The 26,278-nt window shown below is 30.4% G+C and overlaps 2 protein-coding genes and 1 long non-coding RNA gene across 4 annotated transcripts; 2 read left to right on the top strand and 1 right to left on the bottom strand.

Annotated features, from left to right (window-relative positions):
- Positions 1-933: 933 nt before the first annotated feature.
- LOC147910661 (uncharacterized) lies at positions 934-20,318 on the bottom strand. Its single transcript, XR_015544017.1, has 3 exons — positions 20,034-20,318; positions 1,910-2,001; positions 934-1,773 (listed from the first exon to the last, which is right to left on the bottom strand). It is a non-coding gene; the product is annotated as an uncharacterized LOC147910661 (long non-coding RNA).
- LOC105153173 (serine-enriched protein) lies at positions 8,212-26,223 on the top strand. Of its 2 annotated transcripts, none has more exons than XM_011067917.2 (10): positions 8,212-8,522; positions 10,769-10,981; positions 15,474-15,594; positions 18,323-18,488; positions 23,566-23,759; positions 23,868-24,085; positions 24,153-24,335; positions 24,855-24,933; positions 25,000-25,178; positions 25,261-26,223. In XM_011067917.2, the coding sequence occupies exons 2-10, from the start codon at positions 10,785-10,787 to the stop codon at positions 25,460-25,462; spliced, it is 1,539 nt and encodes a 512-aa protein (XP_011066219.1). In that variant the 5' UTR covers positions 8,212-8,522; positions 10,769-10,784; the 3' UTR covers positions 25,463-26,223. The 2 variants fall into 2 exon arrangements, with proteins under 2 accessions (XP_011066219.1, XP_011066283.1); XM_011067981.2 differs by having other exon boundaries at positions 23,868-24,037.
- Positions 21,999-22,908, top strand: LOC105153110 (Small ribonucleoprotein particle protein SmE). The gene has a single exon (XM_011067794.2). The coding sequence runs from the start codon at positions 22,127-22,129 to the stop codon at positions 22,409-22,411; it is 285 nt and encodes a 94-aa protein (XP_011066096.1). The 5' UTR covers positions 21,999-22,126; the 3' UTR covers positions 22,412-22,908.
- Positions 26,224-26,278: the final 55 nt, after the last annotated feature.

The raw sequence follows: 26,278 nt of genomic DNA on the forward strand, positions 1-26,278 counted from the left end.
GGTCGAGGAGCGATTCGCCACTTTCTTCTGTTGCTTTGTTTTCTTTCTTTTCAATCAAAACCTATCACATCGCGTCGTCGATTGCTTATTCTTACGCCAAAGTGGACCAATACCGATTCTATCTCTCGGAATAACAATAAAAGCATCTCATCATGAGTGTTGTGTAATTGCTAATTGAGTATCTATCCTGCTTTGGCGATATTAATAATTTGTTGAGCATATTCGTTGCTCCTTGAATTTGTTCGATATTTCATTCATCGAATTGCTTCATCACTAAAGAATGATGAAGAAAAACGAATTTACTATAACATTTGATTACTTTTGTCACATGTTTAAAATTCTATAAAATCATTACAATCTGAAATTATTTAGTGTTTTATTAATATTATCTTATCCAATAGCAAAAAAATAAATATTCTGATTCTTTCCTTTATGTTGATTATTAGCAATTGATTAATATAAAAAATTAAAATGTAAAATTTTAAAAAATATAATAAGCATAAATGTTTCAGCTTTGTTTTTCAGTTAGTTTAAAATAGAGTTTAATTTAATAAAAATTTAATTACTAAAACGATTGACATAAAACATTAATTAGCTATCGGAAACCTCTTATTTTCAGATATCCGACAAATCCTTCCTTACTTAGTATTCCATTACCATTTATTAATCCATGTATTCCATATTAGTCTTTAAATCACGTTTACAATTAGAATTCCCATGAGCATAACTCATCCTGCTGATCGATGTCGCCGACAACCAAAACGAAATTTGGTGGCGTAATTTCGAAGAATGGCTACGCGCCATGGTATTTGTGCTGGTCGACTGTGAAATTTCAATTACACGTGTACCCGGTCTGATTCGATTATCGAGACCGGCTTGATTACCGATTCGATTGTTACGTCGAATGCGCCGAGGAATTCGTTTCTATTTGCACTAGCATGCAAGCGGTACGGAATCTATTATGCAAAACGATTCTCCATGTCTGCTAGGTCTCTTCCGTTAGGCCGATCCGTTATGGGAAAATCCTATATGAGACATTTTCTTGATCTCTCATTTCTACTTATCTCCCATTAGCCATCTTTGTTACTCGCAATTTCCATTACGGCAAGCGCAGAAACTTTGTTAACGGTTAAAGGAATAAATTTACAGGGTTGCAGAGATAATTATCATATTTTTTGCCGTAGAGGATCATTAAGATCTTTTTGCGATAATTACGTATCACCCGTAATTCTGGGAAAACGCTTAAGCATTACTGATATCGCACATCGCAGCTCTAATGATGTAGCGCAATTTCTATTTATATGGATTTTTACTTAATCTTTGCCTAATAGAGTTGCTTAATATAACTGGTTATTGATAATAATCTTAATCATTAATAACTCTCTCTCTCTCTCTCTCTCTCTCTCTCTTTCACTATCTCTTATAAATCAATTTTTATTAATCCCATACGAAAACAAATTTATTTTTATCATCTATATTGTACGGAAATCTATCATTTAAGCTTATTCACTCTATGAGATATCTTCTATAAACATTTTTATTTATGTTTTAATATAAAATATGTTTTATAATGTCATATTTTAGGATTCAATATTGAATATAATTTTTTAGTAGATTTCAAAGCAATGGATCTATAAATGTTAGATTTATTTGTATAATATATATTTCTCATATTTTCTTAGATTCATTACTTTAAATTAGAGTATAATTTAATTATTTGTCACTCACCGATACGATGCGCAGCAACAGAGTTGTAGCATAAACTACATCGAACTGTAAAACACAAATATATATTCAAGCTACAGCAATGGAAATAATTAATATTTCAAGAAACAATTACAGCACGAGTGAAATAATTACCAATGATTAATATTAGGTATATGAATAAAATGATAAATAAATTACTCACTGTATATTTGCTCCGCTGTCGCCCTATGCCTCCCTGAGCATGATTCTCCATTATTTCTTCATTTCTCTTTTGTAGCACAAACTCACGATAACCTGCGATAATTAAAGGTGACAATTAATTTTTCCCGTAGATTAATAATTGCTAATGCATTTGCGAGGAGTGACCGTATTTCGGTATTTGCGTACCGAAACTCGATAGTCAATGATCTTACGACATACGTTTACGTTGCCAGCTAGCTCGAGTCTCACCGTGCGAACGTAAACAAGGTGATCGCGTGTATACCTAATATGTCATACAACAAAAAAACAAACATAGTGCCACAATATACTGGCCAATTCGTTGCCGTTATGAAATATTCATCTCATAAAATAAATATGTCGAATATATTAGGTCATTTAAAAAGTATCCGCGGTTTTTTGTTCAATTTTTGAATGAAAAAACCGCGGATACTTTTTAAATGACCCAATATATCTTTTTGTGCTTCTTGTGCAAAATGGTTACTAATAAATTGTCGATGTATCACGTGCTCAGTTTGAATTATTTGATTCGTACTTCGAATATTACACTGAAAAAAAACTTAATTTTAATAAAAAGAAATTGTGCTAAGAAGGGCTACGAGCTAAAACAACAAATTTTAATGTACGTAATATGATATAGTTGTATGACATTAAATAAAAATAAAATTAAAAACAAAGATAAAAATATGCCTACATAAAACTAACTAAAGATCCTGGATTTATGATTCGACTTCAAAAAGTATTACCAAGTATAAATATATCGCTGATAATGCCATAAAGTAAACCAATTATTAATTAATTCTTCTAATGAAAAGTTAATCCGGATTCTATAAATATAATATTGAATTGTATAAGAATTAAAATATACAAAAATTTAATTACCAGCAATATATAAAATAATGTATAAAAAATATATAAAATAATATGTATAAAATATAAAATTCGGTCGTATAAATAAAACAGATTTTCAAAAATATATGAATAAATATAGAACATAAATTAGATAAAATAGATAAAAGGATGATCCTCACCACAAATTTGTTTCATTTTATATTTAAATATGTTATGATTTTATTCTTTGACTCATCTTTATTTCTGACACTACAATTTTATTATCGGACTACACATTGCGTTTTTTAAGGTACTTTTTCTTTTTTACAAATTTATTTTACGTTTCTAAACTTTTTTTAGATATTTTAAATTTATTAAATTCAACTTTATCTATTTTACCTAATTTATATTCTATATTTATTTATGTATTTTTTTTAATTCTGTCCTTTATACATTTTATACATTTCACGTTCATTGCTGGTAATTAAATTTTTGTACATTTAATTTTCTTATACAATTCAATATTATATTTATAGAATTATATAATAGAATTAACTTTTTATTAGAAGGATTAATTAATAATTGGCTTACTTTATGGCATTATCAGCGATATATTTATACTTGGTAATACTTTTTGAAATTGAATCATGTATATCCAGATATATATCCAGGATCTGCTTTCCGTTAACTACATATTTTCAGTGATTTATACTCAACGATATTTTCCGTAATTGAATATTTGGCATAAAGCCAGGATCTACTTTCCGTTGACTACATGTATTCAGATATATTTGGATTTGAAGTCATGATCTAAATAAGGTCTACTTTTAATCTTTTTTTTTGTCATCTCTATAAGTAGTCATTTTTTATTAGCCTATTTTTAATCAACCATATATATTATTTTTATAACTTTGAAATTCCCGATTGGAGTCGAAACGTTAGTTTTATGCAGACATATTTTTATCTTTGTTCTTACTTTTATTTTTATTTATGTCAACTTTTATTTTTATTATGTCGACTGTATCATATTACGTACATTAAAATTTATTATTTTGGCTCGTAGCCCTTCTTAACACAATTTCTTTTATTTTAATTATTTGAGCTATATTTTATTATGCATATTTTTAATTTTAATAAATATTTGTTTGAATATTTCTAAGTAAATGTAAACATATATTGATACAAAAACCATTAATTTAATTCAACATTTTTTTTATTACGTAAATATTTATTTACTACAAGTAAATGTTTACTTATTGTTAGTAATATTCAAAGAAATATGTATTAAGATTTAGTAAATTATTTTTCAGTGTATTTCGCATTTATAATCTGAAAATGGATAGGTAAATCAGCGATATTAAAAGCACGGTACGCACGTGACTTAATGTATATTTAAGTATAAGTCAGCATCACTCAGAAATGCATTTATCATCTGTAAATATTGCAACGAGACAGATTATAATTCTCATTTCCCTATCATAAAAGATCTACTTTAAACGGATCAGTCACGTGAAGTATTTGATCCGATAACTAGCTGTTACCACTGTAGCATCACTACTCGGAGTTGTTAATATCATTGGATTAATTAATCACACGCAAACTAATTATAAAATGGATTATAGAGTTATATTATAGATTTTATAAAGAGTTGACACGTAAACCAATCGGTAATGAAGTTTAAAACAACGATTATATTTTAAGGGACAGTAAGACTATATATATATAATGGAGAAAGTATTGGAAATAGGAAATAAATATTAAGATTTCAAACCATCAGAAACCATATATTCCAGTAACTGCTTTCTGATTTGGAGATTGAAATCTTAATATTCATTTCTATTCCTATTATTTTCCCTATTGTGAGCAAGACCTAAAGCGACAACACATGGAGCAGCTTGTGCTAGTTCTTATTTGCTCGAAACTTACTGGGTATGATGAGCACGTATACACAACACTACGCGAAGGAACGTGCGTTAGATATCAACTGTCTTCGTAATAAAAACATTTAATGTACTGTAAGAAAACGTTGATTCTGTTATAAGTAGTAATTTGTTTCTTACATTGCAAATTAATTTCGAAGAAGCTATTACTATATATTAAATTTTGATCGTTTGGAGAACAAAGTTTGCTTTCGTTCTGCTCGAGTAGTTTATTCAAATTAATATTCGGTAATAATATGATAATAATTTGATACGTTTATTTTCTTTAAAATTTTCATGTTTCAAGTGAAATAAAATTATGTGATTTCAATAAAGAATTTTTGTGATATTAGAATATATCTTGAGAAAATAATATGAAAATATTATTATTTATTATTAATATATTGCGAATTAACTGATTGTAATAAATTACGAAATATAGAAAATCAAAATATAGGAAGACAAAATCACAACTCTAATCATATTTTTAATTCGCTTTACTGAACTAAAAATCAATCTCTCTCTCTCTCTGTCTCTCTCTCTCTCTCTCTCTCTCTCTTTCTCTCTTTCTTTTTGTCTCTCTCATTTCTAAGTTATTACAGAAATTAATATGTAAATGACAAATCGATACACATATAAGCGAAAATATAAATTCATACATTGCAGACGATAACTTTGATCAACTTTAATCTCGACTTTAATCGCTTATATTGTTTATAATTTATAATTCTCGAAATATCGTAGGATAACTCCGACAAACATGCTGCACTGATTTACACCGCAGAAGTCAGAAGGAGTGGTAATTTTCCCGCAACTACTCTGTTACATGCCTTTATGTTATATTAGTATTGTGTTATGAATTCAGTTTCTTACTGTTAATATTAATGAAATTATTGTGAGTTGAATCGATTTGTCACTATAATAAGTAACGCCATCATAAATAAATTATAATCTACATAAAATGATTACTGTAGGTGTAAAAGACTTAGTGATTATTTCGTGATACATACATGTAGTGGAATAGTAAAGTATGTTGTGTAGCAAAATACAAATTCTTTGCTTTTGTATTCTTTGTTTAGTTTATTATCTTGTATATCCCATCTGTTTGGGATATACGGCATTTTTAGCGAGCGAGATTTATGCCCAAAGCATACAAAGTGCGCAGATTGAATTCAGTGCACTAAATGTAATAAACGCATTATATGAAATATATACCTCATGTCATAACACTTGTAATGTAGGAAGATTGTAATTATTATTTATTACTTCATATACACATTTACCATTCTTATCCCTTAATAAAACTTTATAAACACATTTTATAAGTTATTGTGTCATTAAACGTCTTATTTATATGCATTATTTGTATATTTTTCATGAGCCGTACATACTCCCTCTCCTCTTATAAATAGCCATATATCCCACCCCTATGAGATATACGAACAAAATGCAAGGGTTCAAAAAGTTGATTTTTTAATATGAAAAATAAATATTTCGGATTTCTAATATTTTTTTTCATAGTAGTAAACAGTATAAAATTTTTACTGCTATAGTTCGTTTATTATAAACGTAGTAAATAATACTTAATAAACTTAATAAACTTAATAATTAAGTTTTTGATAGATGCGGCATATACCAGAGTTACCCTATAGGTTTTGATATTTTCGTATTAATGTTTTCTGTTTCAATTAATCTATTCCAATTAATCTCCAAAGATTATTATATGCATAATAAATAATGTTGTGGTCGTTATGGAATATCTCGTACATTCTCAATCTAATAATATTAGGTGTTGGAATTAATTCGTAGCGTTTTTAATGAAAGAATGTTATTTATTTCACATGAGCATTAAAAAATACATTAATGAAAGTACTTCCCATCACTTGTAAAACGCTACGAATTAATTCCAACACCTAATAATTAGTAATAAAATATTAATAAATTAATTAATAATATATTATTAACCTTTAGTATAATGATTTTCTGGATCCTTACTGTATATGATGGGTTTTTCGTGTCTGGATTAATTTTCATCACTTTTATAAATGTATGAAAAATATTAAATAATTCTTATATCTATATACTTTAGAAAGTATTTATAAAATTGTGTATTTAAAGAAAAGAAATATACAAATGACCCAATCGTGTATACTAAGGTATTAATTTATTAAAATTTTAAAGTGTTTATAAAATTTATACTAATTAATAAACCTGATTATAAAAAATAATAATTTATTAATTCTACATCAATATTTAATTGTTAAATCGTTATTATCGATATTGATCAGTTTTAATAATTGATTTATATAATCTTTTTAATTATAAATTATCTAGTGTTAATAACATTAACGATTGTAAAACAATTCATATTTACACAATATATTCAACATGATCAATGATCAATGTTGGACATCTATTGAGGATCATGAAAATTTTAAGCCTACTTTACCATCGACCGATTTAGTAAGACCGGTTCTTTATATTCTTCAATATACTCTCAAGGGACTTTGTTGTATTATATCTATCATGCAGAGACAGCTGCAATACCTGCAGAATCGCAGGAGTAGAAAGCAGCGACCAGAAGTAAGCGTAATGAAAGTGCAAAAAGATTAGAAAAAGAACATATAGCATATCATAGATTTCATTTTGAAAAATATAATCAAACTAAATTCAATGCTACGCGCAAAATCATATGCAGTAAAATATTAAAACAAAAATATTTTATATATAATATTATCTTACAATTAGCTATTATTATTATGTTTTAAAATGTAAGAAACGCGGAAAATTTTAATAATTTTTATAAAACTCTTTTTTACTTTGAGTAATAAAAGACAAAATATCTCAATTATATTGTTCAGTGAGTAACAATCTCGGAAACACAATGATATAACAATACTAACTCCCGCGGTTTCGAGCAATTGGTTTCGAATCGAAGGAAAGTTGAATGGTCATGAAAAGGAACAAGACGATCTTTCTCATTCGAAGAATAAATGAAACCGCATCGTACAGATTCTATTGTTTTACCGCAAAACCACAAAGTATACGAAACTATTTCCGAAATGATACTAGTAATTATACTTCCTGTTATTGAATTTCAAATTCGGAGATAGATGGAATTTCTTTTCAGAAGATATGAAATGTGGTTGCAAATCGATTGTCGATCGAATTTTTTTTCAAAATACTTTGCGAGTGTTCTAATCTTATCTCATCCGGAAATATGGTTAATTTAAAATATTCAATCTCTATTAAATTCGCGTGTGAAAAACGAACTGCAAAAATGCGATGAAACCCGAAGAGACGGAAGAGCTGTACCTCATGGGAACGTAGCATTGCGAACGCTTTTTGACTGTATGATTCACGGACGATCTGGCAACAACGGGACCCAAGGAGCAAGAGATCTTGCGGGAGTACAAGTCCCGTGAGATAGAGACACGATGAACATAAGCAGAAAAAGGAAAGGAACTACATAGGTATCAGGCGGCAGTGTGACTGAGCTGAAGCGACGGTGGAAGACGGGAAGAGAGAAAGAGAGAAAGAGAGACCGGCCTCTGAGATTGCTTGAGAGGCAGCATAGTCGAGCGCGAGGACCTGGTCCAGCGCTCATAAAACGAACTCGTCTTGAAAGATAAAAAGTTTTCCTAAAGATTTCCTTTTGTCACAGTGATTTTTCTTAAAACGACGAAGACTCGAAAATAACCGGAAACAAAAACTTTTCAAAACAACAATCAGAATAAAAGACATACAGTGCAAAGTTTGATTACTGGCCTCTTCCATGTGATCTGCTAAGAATTAGTTCCTTTCGTGCTCTTGACAAGCATCTTACTGATCCGGTTGTGCGAAAAGGTAAGCGTCACTCGATTGATTCATCGATTGCTCGCCTGCGGCGCTGAATTTTCCGGCAAAAAAATTGCCGGATCTTATCAATAACGTTGTTACTATTGTATAATGTAACATGTAATCTTTGATTCCAAACCGAATTCTATTTATGTTTAATCACGTGTCGATGTATAAAGTTTTCATAAGGCACGTATTTTTCGATGAAAAAAGGAGATAAAAAGAGCCAAGAAAAATCAAGCGAAGACGCGCAATGTTTAAATATTTTTTATTAAAATATCACATAAATATCGTCATTAGTAATAACAAACATTTCGCGAATTTAGTACTTTTTAGTGCAAAAAATGTATAGAGAAAAAATTAAATTAAAAGAGTTAATTATTTATAAAATTAACTGTTTATAATATATATACAATTCCTCTTAAATAAGCTAAATTCGAAGTTTGTTAAAAAAAACCAGGATTTTGGAATACAAAAATCATTAACAAAAATCATCACTAATAATAAAAATGATCTTACTTTGATTGAGATAACATTTCACTTTCGGACAAAAAGTTATATTACATAAAAAGATTAATTTCTGAAGTCATTTACATTAAAAAACACTGATCAAATTTGACTAAATTTACAGAGCGATTTAGTTTTGCTTCCTTTGGACCCTCTTTAACAACATCGATGGCTTTAAAAAGAAACATTTCATGATTTTATGATTTTTAATATTTGTTTACAATTGTCATCAATTAAAATAGAACAGCAATATCTTTGTCTTTAATTGCGATTATTTTGCTTTCTCATATTTTTTATTGTGTTGACTGTCAGTTTCAGTCACATATAAAAAAAAGCTCGATCTATATCTTTAAATTAATATTTTACTGTTAAATAATTTATCTAGAATCCCTCTTCATATCTCACTTTAAGGCTATTAAAATATCTACATGTGTATCATGTGTTAAATGTGGATAAATTATATTTTACGTGTGCAAATACAAACAGAATACTTAAAACAGTCTAAAATTTTGTCGTCTATCCAAACGTGCAAAAATTTAATTTCAAATAAAGACTCATTATTATTATTACATTTGATACATTATCATAGTCAACTCTTATTAATGATTTGAAATATATAAATGAGAAACGTATTCTCACATACGTCTCTCATCTATATATTTCAAATATAAATATTAAATCATGATATCTAAAATGTTATATACATGTATATATTTCTTAAACATAAGAATGTCAATCGCAAAGAGTAGAAGTGATCAATTTCTCGCGCGTATTATCATTAGCTTCTATTCGAGACGATCTAAACGCTAATTAATTCTTTATATCATTATCAGAGACAAATGTTAAAGCATCCCTGGCAATGACATTTTAATCGAATCACATTGCCCGGAATACGATACGACGCGTGCGGTGGGGAAACGCGCTGGAAGGGTAATGATCGTTGCTGATTGCGAGCTCTCATGTCGTGGTACAATCGACGACCGATGCGTTCGAAAACTACAAAACCTGAACTAATTAAAAGGGAATCAGGAGATCCAATTGCCATTGGCGTCGCTCCACACCGCAATAACGCAAAATCTCTCCTAGCTTGACAGGATGAACCAACGAACGCACGCGCTCGCACAAATCAAATATTAATGGCGCAATTTGCGCCGATTGTACCTTAATCGGTTTTGTCACTTTTTTTCCTACGTCCGCGAATTTCCGCGTCCGTGACGCAGCGTAACCGACTCGTAAAAAAAAAAAATCTCGACGGGACGCGTCGCCATCCGTTGCGCGCAACTGTCAACTTCTTGCTGCTCTCGCAGTCCTATTAATTTCGGATTATCGCAAATTGCTACCGTTGTCTTCCATTACGAGATTTTCCTGACAACGGAGATGCGATAAGAAATAAATGATAAATGGGTACTCTCTTTAGAGCAAATACGTTTCTCGTTTACGTTTTTATTACTGGATCGATTCAGAAAGAATGTAGATTAATTATAAGCACATTAATTTTTCCATCATATTGCGTAATATTCTTTAGATAGCATAATTAATTTTTTGTTCTAAAAGGATGCACATAAATTTTAATTTTTAATAAATTATTATTATTTCCCACGCTTTTAATACAGGAATTAAGTTGGATCTGTACACAATACCGATATTTATGGTACAAGTGACAAGTTTGCAATCTGCAGGACTTGTTTTGTTAATTATTCAAGCCGATTACTTAATTCAGTTTTGATTAACGATCGTCTGCGTACAAGGACAAGCACGAGAACAATGGGAACTAGAGCTGTTGCCGTTGCGGCGGCGGCAGGTGCTGCTGGGATGTCTGGTGAGGCAGGATTGGCTGGTGTACCAAGACTGCTGGAGGATCTGGCGCGACTCTCGGAGGATAAAGACTCGGCTGATATCGTGTTCCTACTAGGGAGAGACGAGACCCCTGTTTATGCCCACAGAATAATACTTCAAGCCAGGTTAGTCTCAACGAGCCATTATTTATGAAAACATTAATTTTATCCTTAATTTGAAGAAAATAAGATCTCGTGATGTTTCTATAATGTTACGTAATTAGCGAATAAAATATATAATAACGCAGAGAAACTTGAATAGGTTATAAATTTGAGAGATTTATTGAAAAATAAATGGAACTTTCTAAGAAATGAAAATATGATTATTTTGTTGTATTAAACATTTATATTTCTGATATTTTTCCACATATACTGTTAGAAATTCGAGCCATGATGTCGTTGATTATTTCGGTAAAGATACGAGTGTGATATCCTGTAGGTGTTGGATTAATTGTTGACAGTAGTTTTTATTGTAGCATCCCGCTATTATTATGTCGAATTGCTAACAGCGAAATTTCCTTGGAGAGTTTAAATATCGTACATGATAAAAAATTGTCATGGGAGAATCAACATTGCAATTTAAAAGCGTACGAATTTCAGAATTGTGAAGGAAATATTTCCACGAATGAAATATTCAACACAAATATACATATTATGCGAAATTAAATTTAATATGAAATGAAATGCTTTAAAGAAATATGATCTTCAGTGAGCGAGGAAGGAATCGTTGGTTCACAATTGTACTAAATAGGGATATTAATGTAAGATTGAAAACCATTTCGTTTTCATTGAAACATACGATAAATACGTATATATCTTTTACGAAATAAAATAAATACAGCTTATCATTCGTAATTCGCAAGAAATATTGGAAAAAGTAGAAAGAAAGAAACAATTATTAAAAGAAACAGCGACTTATTAAACTTCCGCGAATGAAGCGAAGCATCGGAATTCGCGCTGGCGATGAATTTTAATTAAGCCTGTTACGGTTTATGAAGATAGTTACGGCGAACGGATCGATTGGCTGCTCTAATTAGTTATACAACGAGACGAGTACTCTTTTTCCCTAACCCCACGTCACTTTCATCCCTTAGTTCTCTCCCTCCTCCCGCCCCCTCTCTCTCTTAAGGAGAATTCGGTTGATATTTAGAGGGAAGGCGAACTTGTCCGAAGGGTTGGCACATGAGACAAGGCGGCGCTAATTGTAAAGTCAATTATGACATTTCCACGAATCCCTTTAATATCAGGCGCGGAAAGTAACGGCGGGACCTTTGTCATCTCCACCGTCATCTCCACCCTTTAGTATTATTCTCTTCTCCTTCCTCTTTCCGTTTCTCTCTCTCTCTCTCTCTCTCTCTCTCTCTCTCCTCTCCTCTCTCCTTTCTTTCTAGATTCGGCTGCTCGCCAACATGAACCTGGGAAAATTAAGTTACGCGTGCTAGTGACAGATGTCCGCGGTCGAAACGAATGGACAATGCATGCTACTGCGCGCTCAAACTCTTTACGACGCTCTTTCGCATTGAAAATCGTGATAAAGAGATGCGTACTCGAGGATTCGCTTGTCCAGGATGAGTAGCGACTCTGAAAAGATGGAAATAAAATTTTCAAAGAGCACGCGTAATATTAACATCCCCCGTTTTTTCCAGTAAGCCTCGGGTAATCTTTATTTCGATAGATTTCCGGAGGGTAAAGCAATTTACAATTATAAATGGAGTTGAAAAGCTGAATAACAATCGCAGATAATATACAAAATGCAGAAATATACAAAAAGAGGATGCTTAAAATATTATACGATATTAAACGCAAGTTCTTGCAATGCGTTGCAATTTCGAAAACAATTTATTGTTTTCAATTTGTTTGAATATAGAGGTTATAAAAATTACAGCATATAATTGCTCTTAATGAATTGCATTACAATAATTTCAATAATTGTGATCAAAATTAAAGTAAATGTGATTTATAATTATTTACTATTACATATAAAATATGTTTCATAAATTGTGACAATCTATAATTCCATTTGAAACAGTTGGTTTGTTAAATGTCAAAAATGTAATATTTTATAATCTTGAATGTTTTCCTACGTGATATTTTCTGGTGTAAAACCATGGTTTACAAAACTTATTCGGATAAACATCATTTCACCCTTCCCTGATTTCGTATGTACCGTCAACATTTCACGTTTTGCGTCGAGAGCTCGAAAACTTTTGCCACGTTCGTCGAAAACGCTCAGCTTAACCGAGACCGGTGCGCTCGACTGTATTTTCGTGCTTTTCATCCACTTTATCTCCGGTTTTCTCACGCGACCTAGACGTTTCATATATTTTGCATACTTCTCTAGCATCAGTTCACGCTACACTTCAAAGACTGTTCTGCCTACATGCCTTTTGACATAGTTCTTTTTGATTCGATGAAAAACACTGATGTACTTTACGAATGACTAGGCACTTTAGAATTTTGATATGTTAAACCCAGCTAAAAATGATTAGTCGAATCGACATATCAATATCAAATACTGCACTAGGAATGAAATAATGTATCTTTATCAAAGCTATATAACTGAGACATTTTTAACAACAATCAAATATTTTGTTTATATAACAAAACAAAAAATTAGTTATTTCTGCTCAATACACTTTTCACTTTTATAAATAATAAAAATATTTGTTTATATCAATTAAACAGTTTAGTTGATGTAAACATTAAATATAAATATTTTTGTTATTTACAAAATTGGAAAATGTATTGAGCAGAAGCAACAAAATTTTTTTAACAAAATATTTTATAAGCAAAATATTTGATTGCTGTTAAAAAAATACCAGTTTTGGTAAAAATGAATTTTTATTCTTATAAGTGTGGTTGATATTTTTAAAATCTTATTATTTAAAATCTTATTATTTCAAAAATTACTGCTTCAAATAAAATTTACAAATAACTTTTTTATTTAATTTTTCATGAACTATTACAGTGGCTCCTAAATTTTCTTGTAGGTACTTTAGAAGAAAATTGTCGTGCTAGATTTGCGAAGTTAGCACGCCATATCTTTATATTTTGTTTTTTCATATAAAAAATGCGGAACTTTTTTTTATTTTTAGGTAGAACTGAAGAACTATGAAAAGTGCTGCTGAAACTATCATTTTTTAATAGAATATTGTACTAGCTTCCCAATTAATTGACGTCGATTCGAGTCATTCCTGGCTGGAAAAGCCTTCTTTTAAAACTAGTAGCTTTTAAATTATTATACAATATTTCTTACGTTTATTAGATACGTTTAGATAAAAAAAAACTTCATTGTATTAATCATGGAATAATCAAATAAAAATGTATTTGTAATTAATTGTCATGTAATCAGTAAACAATTTTTCTTATGCTAACATTAAGATGATATATCAATTATAGTGAGTATACATGTATACAATATATTGAATCATATGCATATGTCAACTAAACTCTAATGATATTTCATAATAATCAGGCTAGTTATGTTTTTTATCATGAATAAAAATATAAAATATAAAATTAAAAATATAAATTCGTAAAATAAAACGTAAATTAAAAAATTAAAAAATAAATCTGAAATCAATGTGAATCGGTAATCTTATAAAGCACTTTTTGTGAAAAAAAAAATTACTGCCAAAGAGAGGCAACTTTTATAAAGAAAATGCTTGTGATGAGTGTTCACAGGATAACAGGCGAAGAGAATAATATATAAGAGAATAAGGGTTATTAATGGATTTAACTTCTAAACGTCGTTATATTAAAAGCATAAATTATCATTGGTTTCTTTTTCTTTCTAGAGAACTGTCTGGCAAAACTAATTAACGCTGTTAAGACTACGCGTAATAAAAACAAAGTCTGTCTGAGCCGATTGAAAAACGAATCAATTTACGCTCGTCTGTCGACTGGCACTTGTAACTTCGCTCCTCATTCTTTCTCGTTACTAGAAAACCCTCCACTTAAATCCAATTTCAGTTCGACATATCAAGTAGGATATTATTAAGATGTCGGATTGTGTTTTTCTAGGCACAACATTTGTTCGAGTTTTATTTAATTATATCAGTTCTCGTTTCGCTTTTATTTTAATTTCAATTTGATCTTATAGTTTATTTTACAATATTATCGATTAGAATAACAAATACGAACGACTTATTATATTATAATTTTATACAAATGTGATATTAATATTTGAACTCGAGTTCTGTTATATGCGACTCAATTTCGCAAAATCTATTATTGAAAATGATATTTATCGTGCTATTCAAAGGATCGAATAGTTAATGAATAATGGGAGGATTTTCTCTTGATCTATATATTCTCCGCTATCTTGTTCCCAACCGAACTACAGAAGGGCATGAGAGTGTTTCTGAAGGTTGTCATTAATTTCTAAGGATAGAGGAAAAGCACATTTCTATCGCGCTGTACCTCAATTTCGTGTGTCTCGACAGTTTCATGACGAAGTCAATTAAGCTCTTTTGTTACGCGAAGCGTCGCGTGAAAAGTAATAACAGTGACGGACAGATGCGTTTGTTTGTTCTAAGAAAATACGTTAAAATAGATTATTCGAAACTCAATGCGATACGTCGTTTCAACAGACATGTTGTTAAAAATCATTTTGCAGATGCAAGAATTTCACGGCCGCCAAGAGGCTCGGCACAGCAGGTAATCCGACACCGGTACGAATGCCACACGCGCATCCAGAAACGTTTCGCCAATTTATTCGTTACATCTATACCGGTATGGTAGGTATTAATTATGCAAGAATTTTTTAAAATTAAGTCGATATAATTAGATATATAATTTTGCAATAATCCTATTATTTGATATTTTTTTAACACAATGTTCCTCAAACTCCATTTTGAAATTTTATTGAAAAAGCTGAAGCGATAAGAAAAACAATTTTAAAAATTTCGATAAATGTCTAAACAAATGTCATGCTACTTACAAATGAGTGTAATGTATTGATTTAAAAAAATGTTTCTTTAAAAAAATATTTATTATGATATTTCATAACTTATTTTTCCTTATGGATTTATATGTATAAAAATCATAAAATTTTTAAGTATAATTTTTAACCATTAATATAACATAAAATTTATAATATAAATTTTATAATTTTTTTTTTAATATAGTTCATGTTAACAATTTTTTAATCTTTTCTTTCTTTTTAATTAGAATTTTATAATACCTTTCAAAATATAAATATTATTACATTTCAATTGTTACATATACATATTGTAGCGGATCGAATAGCGGTAAGTCATACCGATGATGCGTAGCGTATCGATCGGATAGAGCAAACGGGGGGGGGAGGGGAGGAGGGGTGAATTGCAGTATGCCAAATTGGGCTACTTGTAGTCGATTGGGCTACTTTGCAAGTTAAACGGTTACTAAATTTTTGTGATTGTCTATACTGATAGCCGATTGGGTTACTCAGCGAATCCGATGTGACTACTTTGGGCTACTTAGCGAGTCCAGTGCTTAGGGTTCTTTTTTCAATAGCTTTTCCAAAAATGACTACCTTTCTATAATATATATTTACCTTTCTAAAATGCTCATGCTTGATTTACGAACCAAAAAATGGCTGCTCCAATTATTTTGCACATATACACAACACATCTATTATATACATATAGGCCATGTTCCAATTATATACACTGCCAGTAGTGAAAATCTATAATTCGCGTTATGTGTACTGTAGATTTTCAGTACTAGTATATCGGAATATCTATCAGATTCTCAACTAAGTTAGGTGTAGATATGCATAATTCATGTTATCGCATTTTTTTAAATTCGCTTGTTATGTATGTGGTGTTTTAATCCTTTTTCTATTGAAAAAATAAAGGATAAAAATTGTGTTTTATTGAATTTGAAATGGGCAAATATGGGAAATATTTCAAACATTACCATGAAATGAGAGAAGGAAACGGATTTTAAAGATCAATTATATACTTAACCAATAATGATTTTTTTATTATTGTTAATTTGGAAGTGAAAAATATTTATTTATCTATTTTCTTATGCAATGCAGTTAATAAAAACAATTTAATTTAATGTTACAATTATTTAATAGCCATAACATAGCTATCCTCTTTCCTTTATTTTTTCAATAATAGAAAAAGGATTAAAACATAACAGTAATACAAAATATAATATACATATCAAAGAAAAATTTTTAACAATTCCATACATAAAATCTATCTCTGAAAGTTTTTTGCCTATAGCCTATAAATGTAATTGCAAATTAGCATCCCGAATACATTAAAAAGCCTTATAACTAAAGAAAAGGACTAAACTAGATCCTTTAGCTAATCACAATGTTGTCTACAAATTTCTTGTAAAGACTGTGAAGCTAGTTATGTAGGACAAACCAAAAGAAAATTAAAAACAAGATTAAATGAATACATTTCAGACATTAAGAAAAAAACTGATTCTCCATCGATGATTACTGATCACCGTATCAATTATAACCATAATTTCAATTGGAAAGATGTAAAGATCTTAGATAAAGAACCGTCTTACAATAAAAGATTAATTTCTGAAATGGTTCACATAAAGAAACAAAAATTAGGATTGAAATAAAATAATATGGAATCATTTCCTAATTCTTATCTATAAATCTTGCAACCTCCTTTCTCCTTTTTAATCTTTTTTCTTCCTTTTTTACTTCCGTCATTCCTATCCATATCTTTATTTCCCTTCCAATCTCCTCTCCACTTTCACAGTCTATTACAGAACATCCGAATGTCGCTCACACGTTATCACACAAGAGATTTCTGACTGAATAAGTTTCAATATTTTGACTCTGATCGCATTTGCTTCTTAAAGATTAATTTGACTCACTGTTTTAATTATTGGATTAATATTCTTGTTAGGCCTTCTCATTTGATGTATACACAATTTTTAATTATTATGTATACTAAAATACATTTATTAATACTTAACATTATACATTAGTATGCGAACAATTTGTGAATATAACATGTATTCGTTATTAATTTTATAATCCATAATCTATTATATGAATTGTATAATAGAATGTATATTTATAAACTGACTAGTTTATTGACTGACTCAATATTTTCAACTGTTTTTATTATTAACATGGATAAATTGCGACTGATACAATAGATGAATGGTAAGAAAGAAAATTACAAGAGAGAGAGAGAGAGAGAGAGAGAGAGAGAGAGAGAGAGAGAGAGAGAGAGAACATTATATTGTTACGGCATAAAACACATGAAGAAACGCGACTATCATGTTAGCTTAACTATAATTTTGGAATTTGTATTCAACCGTTATATGAATCTATTAATTTTTGCGTTTAATTTTCTATATTGTATACACTGAAGATGACCTAACATATATATTTTAAAGTTTTAAATAATAACATGTGACAAAGTTTTATAAGTCTGTTCTGTATAAAATAATAATAAATATTAATAATAAATGTATACTTTTAACTGGTTGCAGATAATACTACAGGATAGTGGAATTTTTGAAATGTTGGGTTTGGCGCAGGAACTTGGTATAGAAGAACTTTGGAGAAGTTGTGAGGAACACGTGTCTGTTACTTTAAGCCCCGGAAACGCGTGTGCACTTTTAACTGCTGCTTTGGAGGCTCAAGAACGAGTTCCAGGTATTTATCTAAAGATTTGTATATTTATATTCTGCATATGATAAAGTAATACCTATGCTTCGTATCACACGTAATTTCCATTTTCTAATTGCATTATCATAGTGCATGTATATACAAAAAATATGTAGTATACATAATTTTACTCACTCAATAAATAAAAAAAACCCTCTTGCCGAAAAATACCCTCTGTCATGTTTCACTATTATATATTCTTGATAGCATAATACAAATCTGCAGTATCGAATTTAATTATACAAAATATAAATTAAAAATGCACATCATTCATTGAAATGAAATCATAAAATATAATTTAATAAAAAGAAATTTTTCTGTGTACTGCGTATGCGTTATTATATCCAGTAAGAACTGACAATGGAATTGACATTGAATCGATATCGATTTGACATCGAAATCATCGAATTGGCGTCGATTCGACATCAATTTTATTGTTATTTCTCACTATATTCACATTGAATCAAAGATAAAATTATCAATGTGAAAATTCAAAAATATTATCTATAATTCAAAATGTAAATTTTGTAAAAGTATGCATATTTCGTATAAAATCAAAATATATATATCATAAAATCAAGATAATTAAAGTATAAGACGAAATCATTATATTAACTAGCAATCTTGGAAAATAATTATTTCTATCGCAATTATTTATATCGCGTATTTCAATCCAAAAACTACTTTGAAGCAAAAGAATTTATTATACATATAAAATTTATTAAATATTTAAAAAACAAAATTTTAATAGAGCTTTAAAAATAATTATGTAAAAAACGATATTTTTATAATTAACTTATAAACAATTAACTTTTTTAATCTACAAAACAACGAATAATGTAGAAAACAGTCGCGATTACTGCCAATTAAGCCTGCGACATAATTGAAAATCAACAGGATGTAAATGTATAATAGAATGAGGATTGAAAAGCAACAGAAACAGAGAATAATAGATTTTAACCTAACAGAAATTGTATATCAGAATACACGGCTTCTCTGTTTCTGAAATCTATTATTCCCTGTTCCTATAGCCTGTGCTTTCCAATTGTGCATTAAGCTTTACTGTTTCGCGTATTTTAATTAATTCATGCACATATAATATCTCATAGAGAATATGATATTATTACTGCATTTAATACAACCACAATATTATAAATTACGCTTCTAATCTGTAGAACAATTAATAGTAAACAAGGCAGAGAAGGATTGCCTCCACAGTTCATCACAACATAATATAGACTAAATGTTCTAATTAAATTATGTGTGTAATGTGTGGAAAATGATGTTACGTAGAAAATCTATTGTTCATTTAGTTAAATAATGCTTTATAATTAATTTTTTATATAATAGTTAACATCTAATATATAAACTATAAAAAAGTGTATCAATTTTTTATACTATTTTGTCAGCGTTTTTGTGCCATTTTCTCGATCGAAAGAGAGAAAGATCTCGATCAATCAATTTAACTTTATTCGACTTTTTTCGAAGGAAGAATTATCTTCATGTATCAATCGCATCAGAATCTATACTCACTGGAACGGTTTCAAATCGCGATACAATGCTGAATATATAACTGGCGAAATGGTGTTGATTGCCGAGATCCACAATAACTGACATGCTCCAGCGATTGTCCGTCGTTTAATCAGTACTTCCAATGAAAATTTGTGTTTATTATTCACTCTTAACGTAACAAATTCGCGATTAATTGCGGAACGTTCACACTCCATCTCCAAAACTGCTCCGAACAAAACACGTCAACGAAACTGTCATGGCAGCCGAGCGGGCGCGCGTAGAGTTGGACATTCAATTCTGAAATACATAAAATTCAGATTAATTATAAAATAAACTAGGAGATACTTTTTTTTCTCTCATAAATTACAATGATCAATGATGTTTTATCTAAACTTTCTTTATAAAGATTTAAATAAATAGATACATAAGAATTGTGCAAAGCATCAATTAAATCATTTGCAAATCTTTCAAACTATGACTACGGACACTCTTGACTGGCCAAAAAACTGGCCAATCATAGCTGTTCCTCTGAAGAATGGAATGACTGTGATTGGTTTCTAACTACGGATGTTATTAAACCCGATTGAGAGTGTCCGTGTAAACGTAGTCTGTCTATGGTACAAAATTAGGAGTTTTATTTTTTGTATCGAAAGCAGGAGAAATATGATAGATAGATAAATTAGTTTATTAGCTTCATAGAGCTTATACTACTAGAATATGAACGTCGAACTGTGAGCAAGACTGAAGACTTAAACACAATAGACACTGACAATAGGCACAGGCAACAGGGAATAACGAGCCGTTCAATCAGAGTTCTGGTGTGTGAGTTTGATATTATATCCCAGAGTTCTGATTGGATGACTCGTTATTCTCTGTTGCCTATGCCTATTGCCTGTGCCTATTGTGTTTAAGCCTTAAGCCTTGAGAGACAGAAGATGTATTGTATTGTACAATACATATTTCTGTCCTCTTCTGTCCTCTTTTGGTATGCGCAGAAAGAAGAAAAGTTACTGAGCAGGATAAAAATATATTGTACATCTTATGCCTTTCAGTCTTGCTCACATTTTCCACTCATTGCTTGAATAGGCCATTCCCCCTCAAGTAATATAAACTCTATGATTGGCTTATTATACAGTATATAGCCATTTTACATTTTTATGAAAGATAAATAATTCAGTTTATTGGCAGTTTATACAATAGGAACAAACACAGCCATTTTACATACAATTTACAATTGCAAAATTATCCAATCACTTCTTTTATAAAGTCGCACGTAAAATGTGATTGGATAATTTTCTTTATATGCATACGTTTATGTGCAAGTTATGTGGATATATCCTTAGTCCGGATCTACAATAGGTGTTCTAAGCCTTAAGCCGTAAGAAATTAACCAACTACAGTTGAATGCAAGGAGAATAATTGATTGTGATTCGTCCATTCCTTATGGCTTAAGGCTTAAAAATCTATTGTAGATTTGGGGTTACACATGAATCATTTTGATATTACGTGGCGCTATCTGACGAGAACACAAGTCACTGATGCTTAAATAATGCCATTTTAGACACGCCGACATAACGGTAGATAATAGAAGATTTGTGATATCACAAATATCAACAAGATCTGCAATTGATAAATTTTACTTAAATTAATTTATTTTCGAAGTTGTTAGAATTTTAATTAATATTTCGTAAATAAATAGTATATAATTACAGATGCATTACCGTTACATGATGATTTGCAATTCTCGATGTATCAAAATTCAAAATAATTATTTAGCGTCGAAATAATATATTTTTGTAGATGTCAGAAACACAGTGAAAGTAATTATTTCATTAATCATAATTATTTGTTAGAAAAATGAAATTTTCTGATATCGTAGTGAGATTTTTGTGAAACCGAAAGTGACTAGGGTCGTGCAGCACTGTTACGTTGGTGCCATTCTTACGTTGGCATTATCATTGTTACGTTGGTATTATTGGCAAATTTGACGAAGCCAACGAATGACGCCATAATCGCCACATTCTTTATACTCAGCCTAGCGACTATCGGTATCTCACGCTTGCAGAATATATTGCTTGCTATTTGTCACTCAGTTTTTAAATACCGACGTAAAAATGTCGTACAAAGGGCCACAAAAAGTTCAGAAGGTGATGGTGCAACCCATTAATTTGATATTTCGCTATTTACAAAATCGCTCACGCGTGCAAGTCTGGTTGTTTGAGAACGTTAACCTGCGAATCGAGGGACACATTGTCGGCTTCGACGAGTACATGAACCTGGTATTGGACGATGCCGAGGAATATCATCAGAAGACGAAAAACAGGAAGCCGCTGGGTCGCATTATGTTGAAAGGCGATAACATCACTTTGATACAAAACACCAATCCCACTGCGAATTAAGGAGAAACATAACCTCAACCTGGCGTCATTTTTTGGCGGGCGCCGGGTAAGACCGACTCCGAATTCGGAACTCTTCTTGGACTACGAGAGAAACTCTTAGGGAGATTATTAATATTGCAATAACTCTTTAGGCGTGCGAAAAGAAATGTATCGCGTGATAGATGAATGTATCAATGGAGAATTTGTATTTGTTACTTGGATATTAGCTACAAGTTTTGAAAAACGTGTGTCTTAAGTCTTAACAAATGCGAGACTAAATCTTATTGTGAGAAAAGTATCATTCGGTGTTTTACATGAATGCACATTCTAATTTATCTTATGCATACAGATATCTAATTTTAATTATATGTAATATTATGTGTTGTTTAAGATATGTCAATCTGTTCATCGTAAAATAGAATTTTTGTGACTCATTCTGAATGTGATTATATGAAAAGATAAACTAAAAGATGACTAAAATGTATATTAATAATTATTAAAATAGTTTCGTATTCTAAGATATTTTCTTTATTTTTACCTACATATAACATTTATAAATATTGATCTCAAAAAATGATTTATATAGAAAGATACAGAGAGATAATGTAATGACATATATCTATAAAAGTAATATTTAAACATATGCTTATCAAATAATGTAATTTAATAAAAACTATCATTTAAGAACTATCATAAAATGTGTTTTACGAGACAGTATATAAAAAATGAGAATAATACTTATATCATTTATTTATTCTTATTAGGAATACATTTTTAAACTATATTATGTGTAACGATATTATTAAATTCTTGAAAAAGTTTTTAATGAAAAATTCCTGGGTTCGTTAATCATTGAAATTTATTTACATCGATTCCGAAAATTATTTTTCATTTAATTTATCCCAAAAATTATAAATTCATTTTGATATTTATACTACTATAATTATGAATACTGTAACTATAAATAAAGGTAATAAAATTAAATAATTAAGTTCAATACTTTTTTAGTAATTTTATTTCATATTTTTGATACTATTTTAGTGATTTCATTTTTAAGAGACGAATCAATCAACTTTTATTTAATTTTAAGTAATATATTTAGGGATGGGAGAAGCTTTAAATTATAAAATTATTCTTTATTACTTTTTTTTTCTATTCTTATTCTTATGTTTCAGGCGGGAAAGCTGCTTGCTCATCTTTTATCGAGAAATGTTTCACTTTTATCGGTGAAAATGCCATGGATACAGTGAAGACAACGGCGTTTTGCAATCTTCCAAAGGACGCTTTAGTAAAATTAATATCGTCGGATTATCTTGGTTTAGAAGAAGAAGATGTATGGCGAGCAGTTCTAAATTGGGCCAAATATCAGGTTCGCTTTTTTAAAAGTTCTACTTTATCCTTTTTGAAGTGCTCTGAATTTATTTATTAGAAGTTAGGCAAACTTTCTCGAATTATTAATCTTATTAAACACTTTTAGGCAGGAGTTACGCAGCCCACACAGCACTGGACTGAAGAAGAGCGCATAAGAGTGTGCCAGCACCTATCTGGTGTAATAAATCACGTACGGTTGCTGTTAATTGATAGCCAGGTGTTCGCAGAGGAGGTAGAGCCGACCGGTGCGGTGCCGATAGAGATGTCGTTGGAGAGGTACGAATTTTTCAATCCCGATCGATCGAGCGGCTCGAAATTTCTAAGGTACGATCTAACGGGGCGGCACTCACCGTTTGGCGGTATCGCCTTCGATCTCGACGTTTCGCTTTAGGTATAGGTATGCAGCTCTGCCGAACAAGTACTCGGAAGTTTGCTCTGACAAACGATTGCAGCCACGAGTGAGCCCATTTCTCTTCCCGGGCTCGCAGATTCTCTCCAGAGACAAGGTCGGTTTCCAGCGGGTTTTGAATCAGTGGTACGGCGTGACGAAACAGGGCTGGCGGTTAGTTTATCGGTAAGTTTTAAGAATATGTTGAGTAGAAAATGTTTTAAAAGTGACAACATCAGATAACATGATCGGTAATAATATTATAAATTTATTTCTATCTCTTGAACGTTTCAGTCAACGCGTTGATAATTTTTTTTTCAGTGCTCTATATAGCTTGCATTAATTTTGAACATTACATAATTGTAGAAATTATAGAGAAAATGATGCTTGTGACGAAGTATGTGGAACTTGTAAAATAAAATATATTCTATTATATGCAGACAGTATAATAATACAGAACATCTTTTAATTAAATATTGGAGGAGGAAATTTGTCTCTCACTCTGCTCTTTAATAAACTACATACGATATTAAAATCAGATGATTGCATGGGTCAGGAAAGATGTTGAAATTTTGGAGAACAGAAGACAATTTTGGAAAATAGATTGAGAAGAAATTTTGCTTTTTCAATTTATATAAGCAATTGATAGATGTTCTACAAAAAAATAGTACAGCATTTCTCATTAATAACATGCATTGCTTTCAGAGCATCTACTCATGGTTATTCAGCAGCGTCTTTTCATCGACACTGTGATAACGTTTGCCCGACGTATGTGATAGTGCTGGTAAGTACAAAATTTTCATCCAAATTTTTTTGTAGTAGTTACAAAGTGCGTTTTATTATGTCTCAGGGAGTACGTGGTGAGATATGCGGAGGATACAGTGATGTTCCATGGGGTAAAACTAACTCGAAAGCGCAGTACATCACTTCGGAAAAGAGTTTCCTTTTCACGTTGACAAATAATCAAGATGTACCGCCGACGAAGTTCGACATCGTGAAGAAATCATTTGCTATCTGTTATCATCCGGAGTAAGAACTATTGTGATTTTTCAGAAGATTATCGCTATCGAATTCTTAAAGTTAATTTGATTTAATGTAATCTATTTTACAGCATAGGGCCGATCTTTGGTGCCGGGGCTGATTTGCTTATAGCAAGCAACTGCAATGTCAACAAGGAAAGCTACAGCAATCTCCCGCATAGTTATGACGGAGACCACGCATCTAATCAATTACTTATGGGAGATTATCATTTCTCGGTAATCGATTACGAGGTTTTCACTCCAAGTCATCCTGCTCCGAAATCCAATCATTAAATGAGTTGCTGTGATAAACTCATTTGCATATACATCGTTTTTGTAATAAATATTTGCATTATGTGATTTATTCTCCGTTTGTGGAAATTATTTCATATTTTTCGTCGAAAAATAATCGTATCGATAATTCATCACACAAATCGTACTTTTATGTAATCATACATATACAAGCAGCGGCATAAGCAAAGACTGATTACTTTTTATCTTTGTATCTTTATAATTATGTTTTACTTATATCAGATATATAGCCTACCTTCTCAGTTCTTCCGTGATACTCATTCAACTTCGGCACTTGATTATCGAGAAATCGTAGATATAACAGTTCTATGATTATACGAGAAATATTCGATAGAAGAAAGTACAAATGTATTATTTTTGTGGAACTATACGTAAGAGAGGACTTGTATTCGTCAAATAAAACATTGCAAAAAACATGTCGTACACGTGAATATAAGCAATGAGAAGAGAGGATTTGTATTTGTGAAATCGTTTGAATATTCCTGGCACGCGTACTATTTAAATATTCATATTGTACGACTAAATATGACCATCTGTCGTCTGACATTATTACACGTTAAACAATTATATTTGTAAATTTAGTTTAGATAATCTTATATTCTCGTGGATTTTTGCTGTGAATTATCGTGTATAGATATCAAAATGAGAGATTCAATCTTTTATATTGATTTTAGGAACAAAATTGTAATACGATATTTCAATAAAGTAATGCTACATACCTTTTATTAGACAGTATTAGAAAATTTTTATCATTTTTTTTATTTAATATCACTAATATGTGTTTGAAAAATACTTCTG

Source organism: Acromyrmex echinatior, chromosome 2, assembly GCF_024713525.1.
Source record: "Acromyrmex echinatior isolate Ae372 chromosome 2, ASM2471352v2, whole genome shotgun sequence".
Lineage (NCBI taxonomy): Eukaryota > Metazoa > Arthropoda > Insecta > Hymenoptera > Formicidae > Acromyrmex > Acromyrmex echinatior.

Bases quoted from the DNA above. Each gene is read 5' to 3' on its own strand.
- LOC105153110 (XM_011067794.2), top strand. From the start codon at position 22,127: ATGTCGTACAAAGGGCCACAAAAAGTTCAGAAGGTGATGGTGCAACCC.
- LOC105153173 (XM_011067917.2), top strand. From the start codon at position 10,785: ATGGGAACTAGAGCTGTTGCCGTTGCGGCGGCGGCAGGTGCTGCTGGG. The intron at 24,086-24,152 runs GTACGATCTAAC...GTTTCGCTTTAG, and splicing joins AGCGGCTCGAAATTTCTAAG to GTATAGGTATGCAGCTCTGC. The intron at 25,179-25,260 runs GTAAGAACTATT...TCTATTTTACAG, and splicing joins GCTATCTGTTATCATCCGGA to CATAGGGCCGATCTTTGGTG.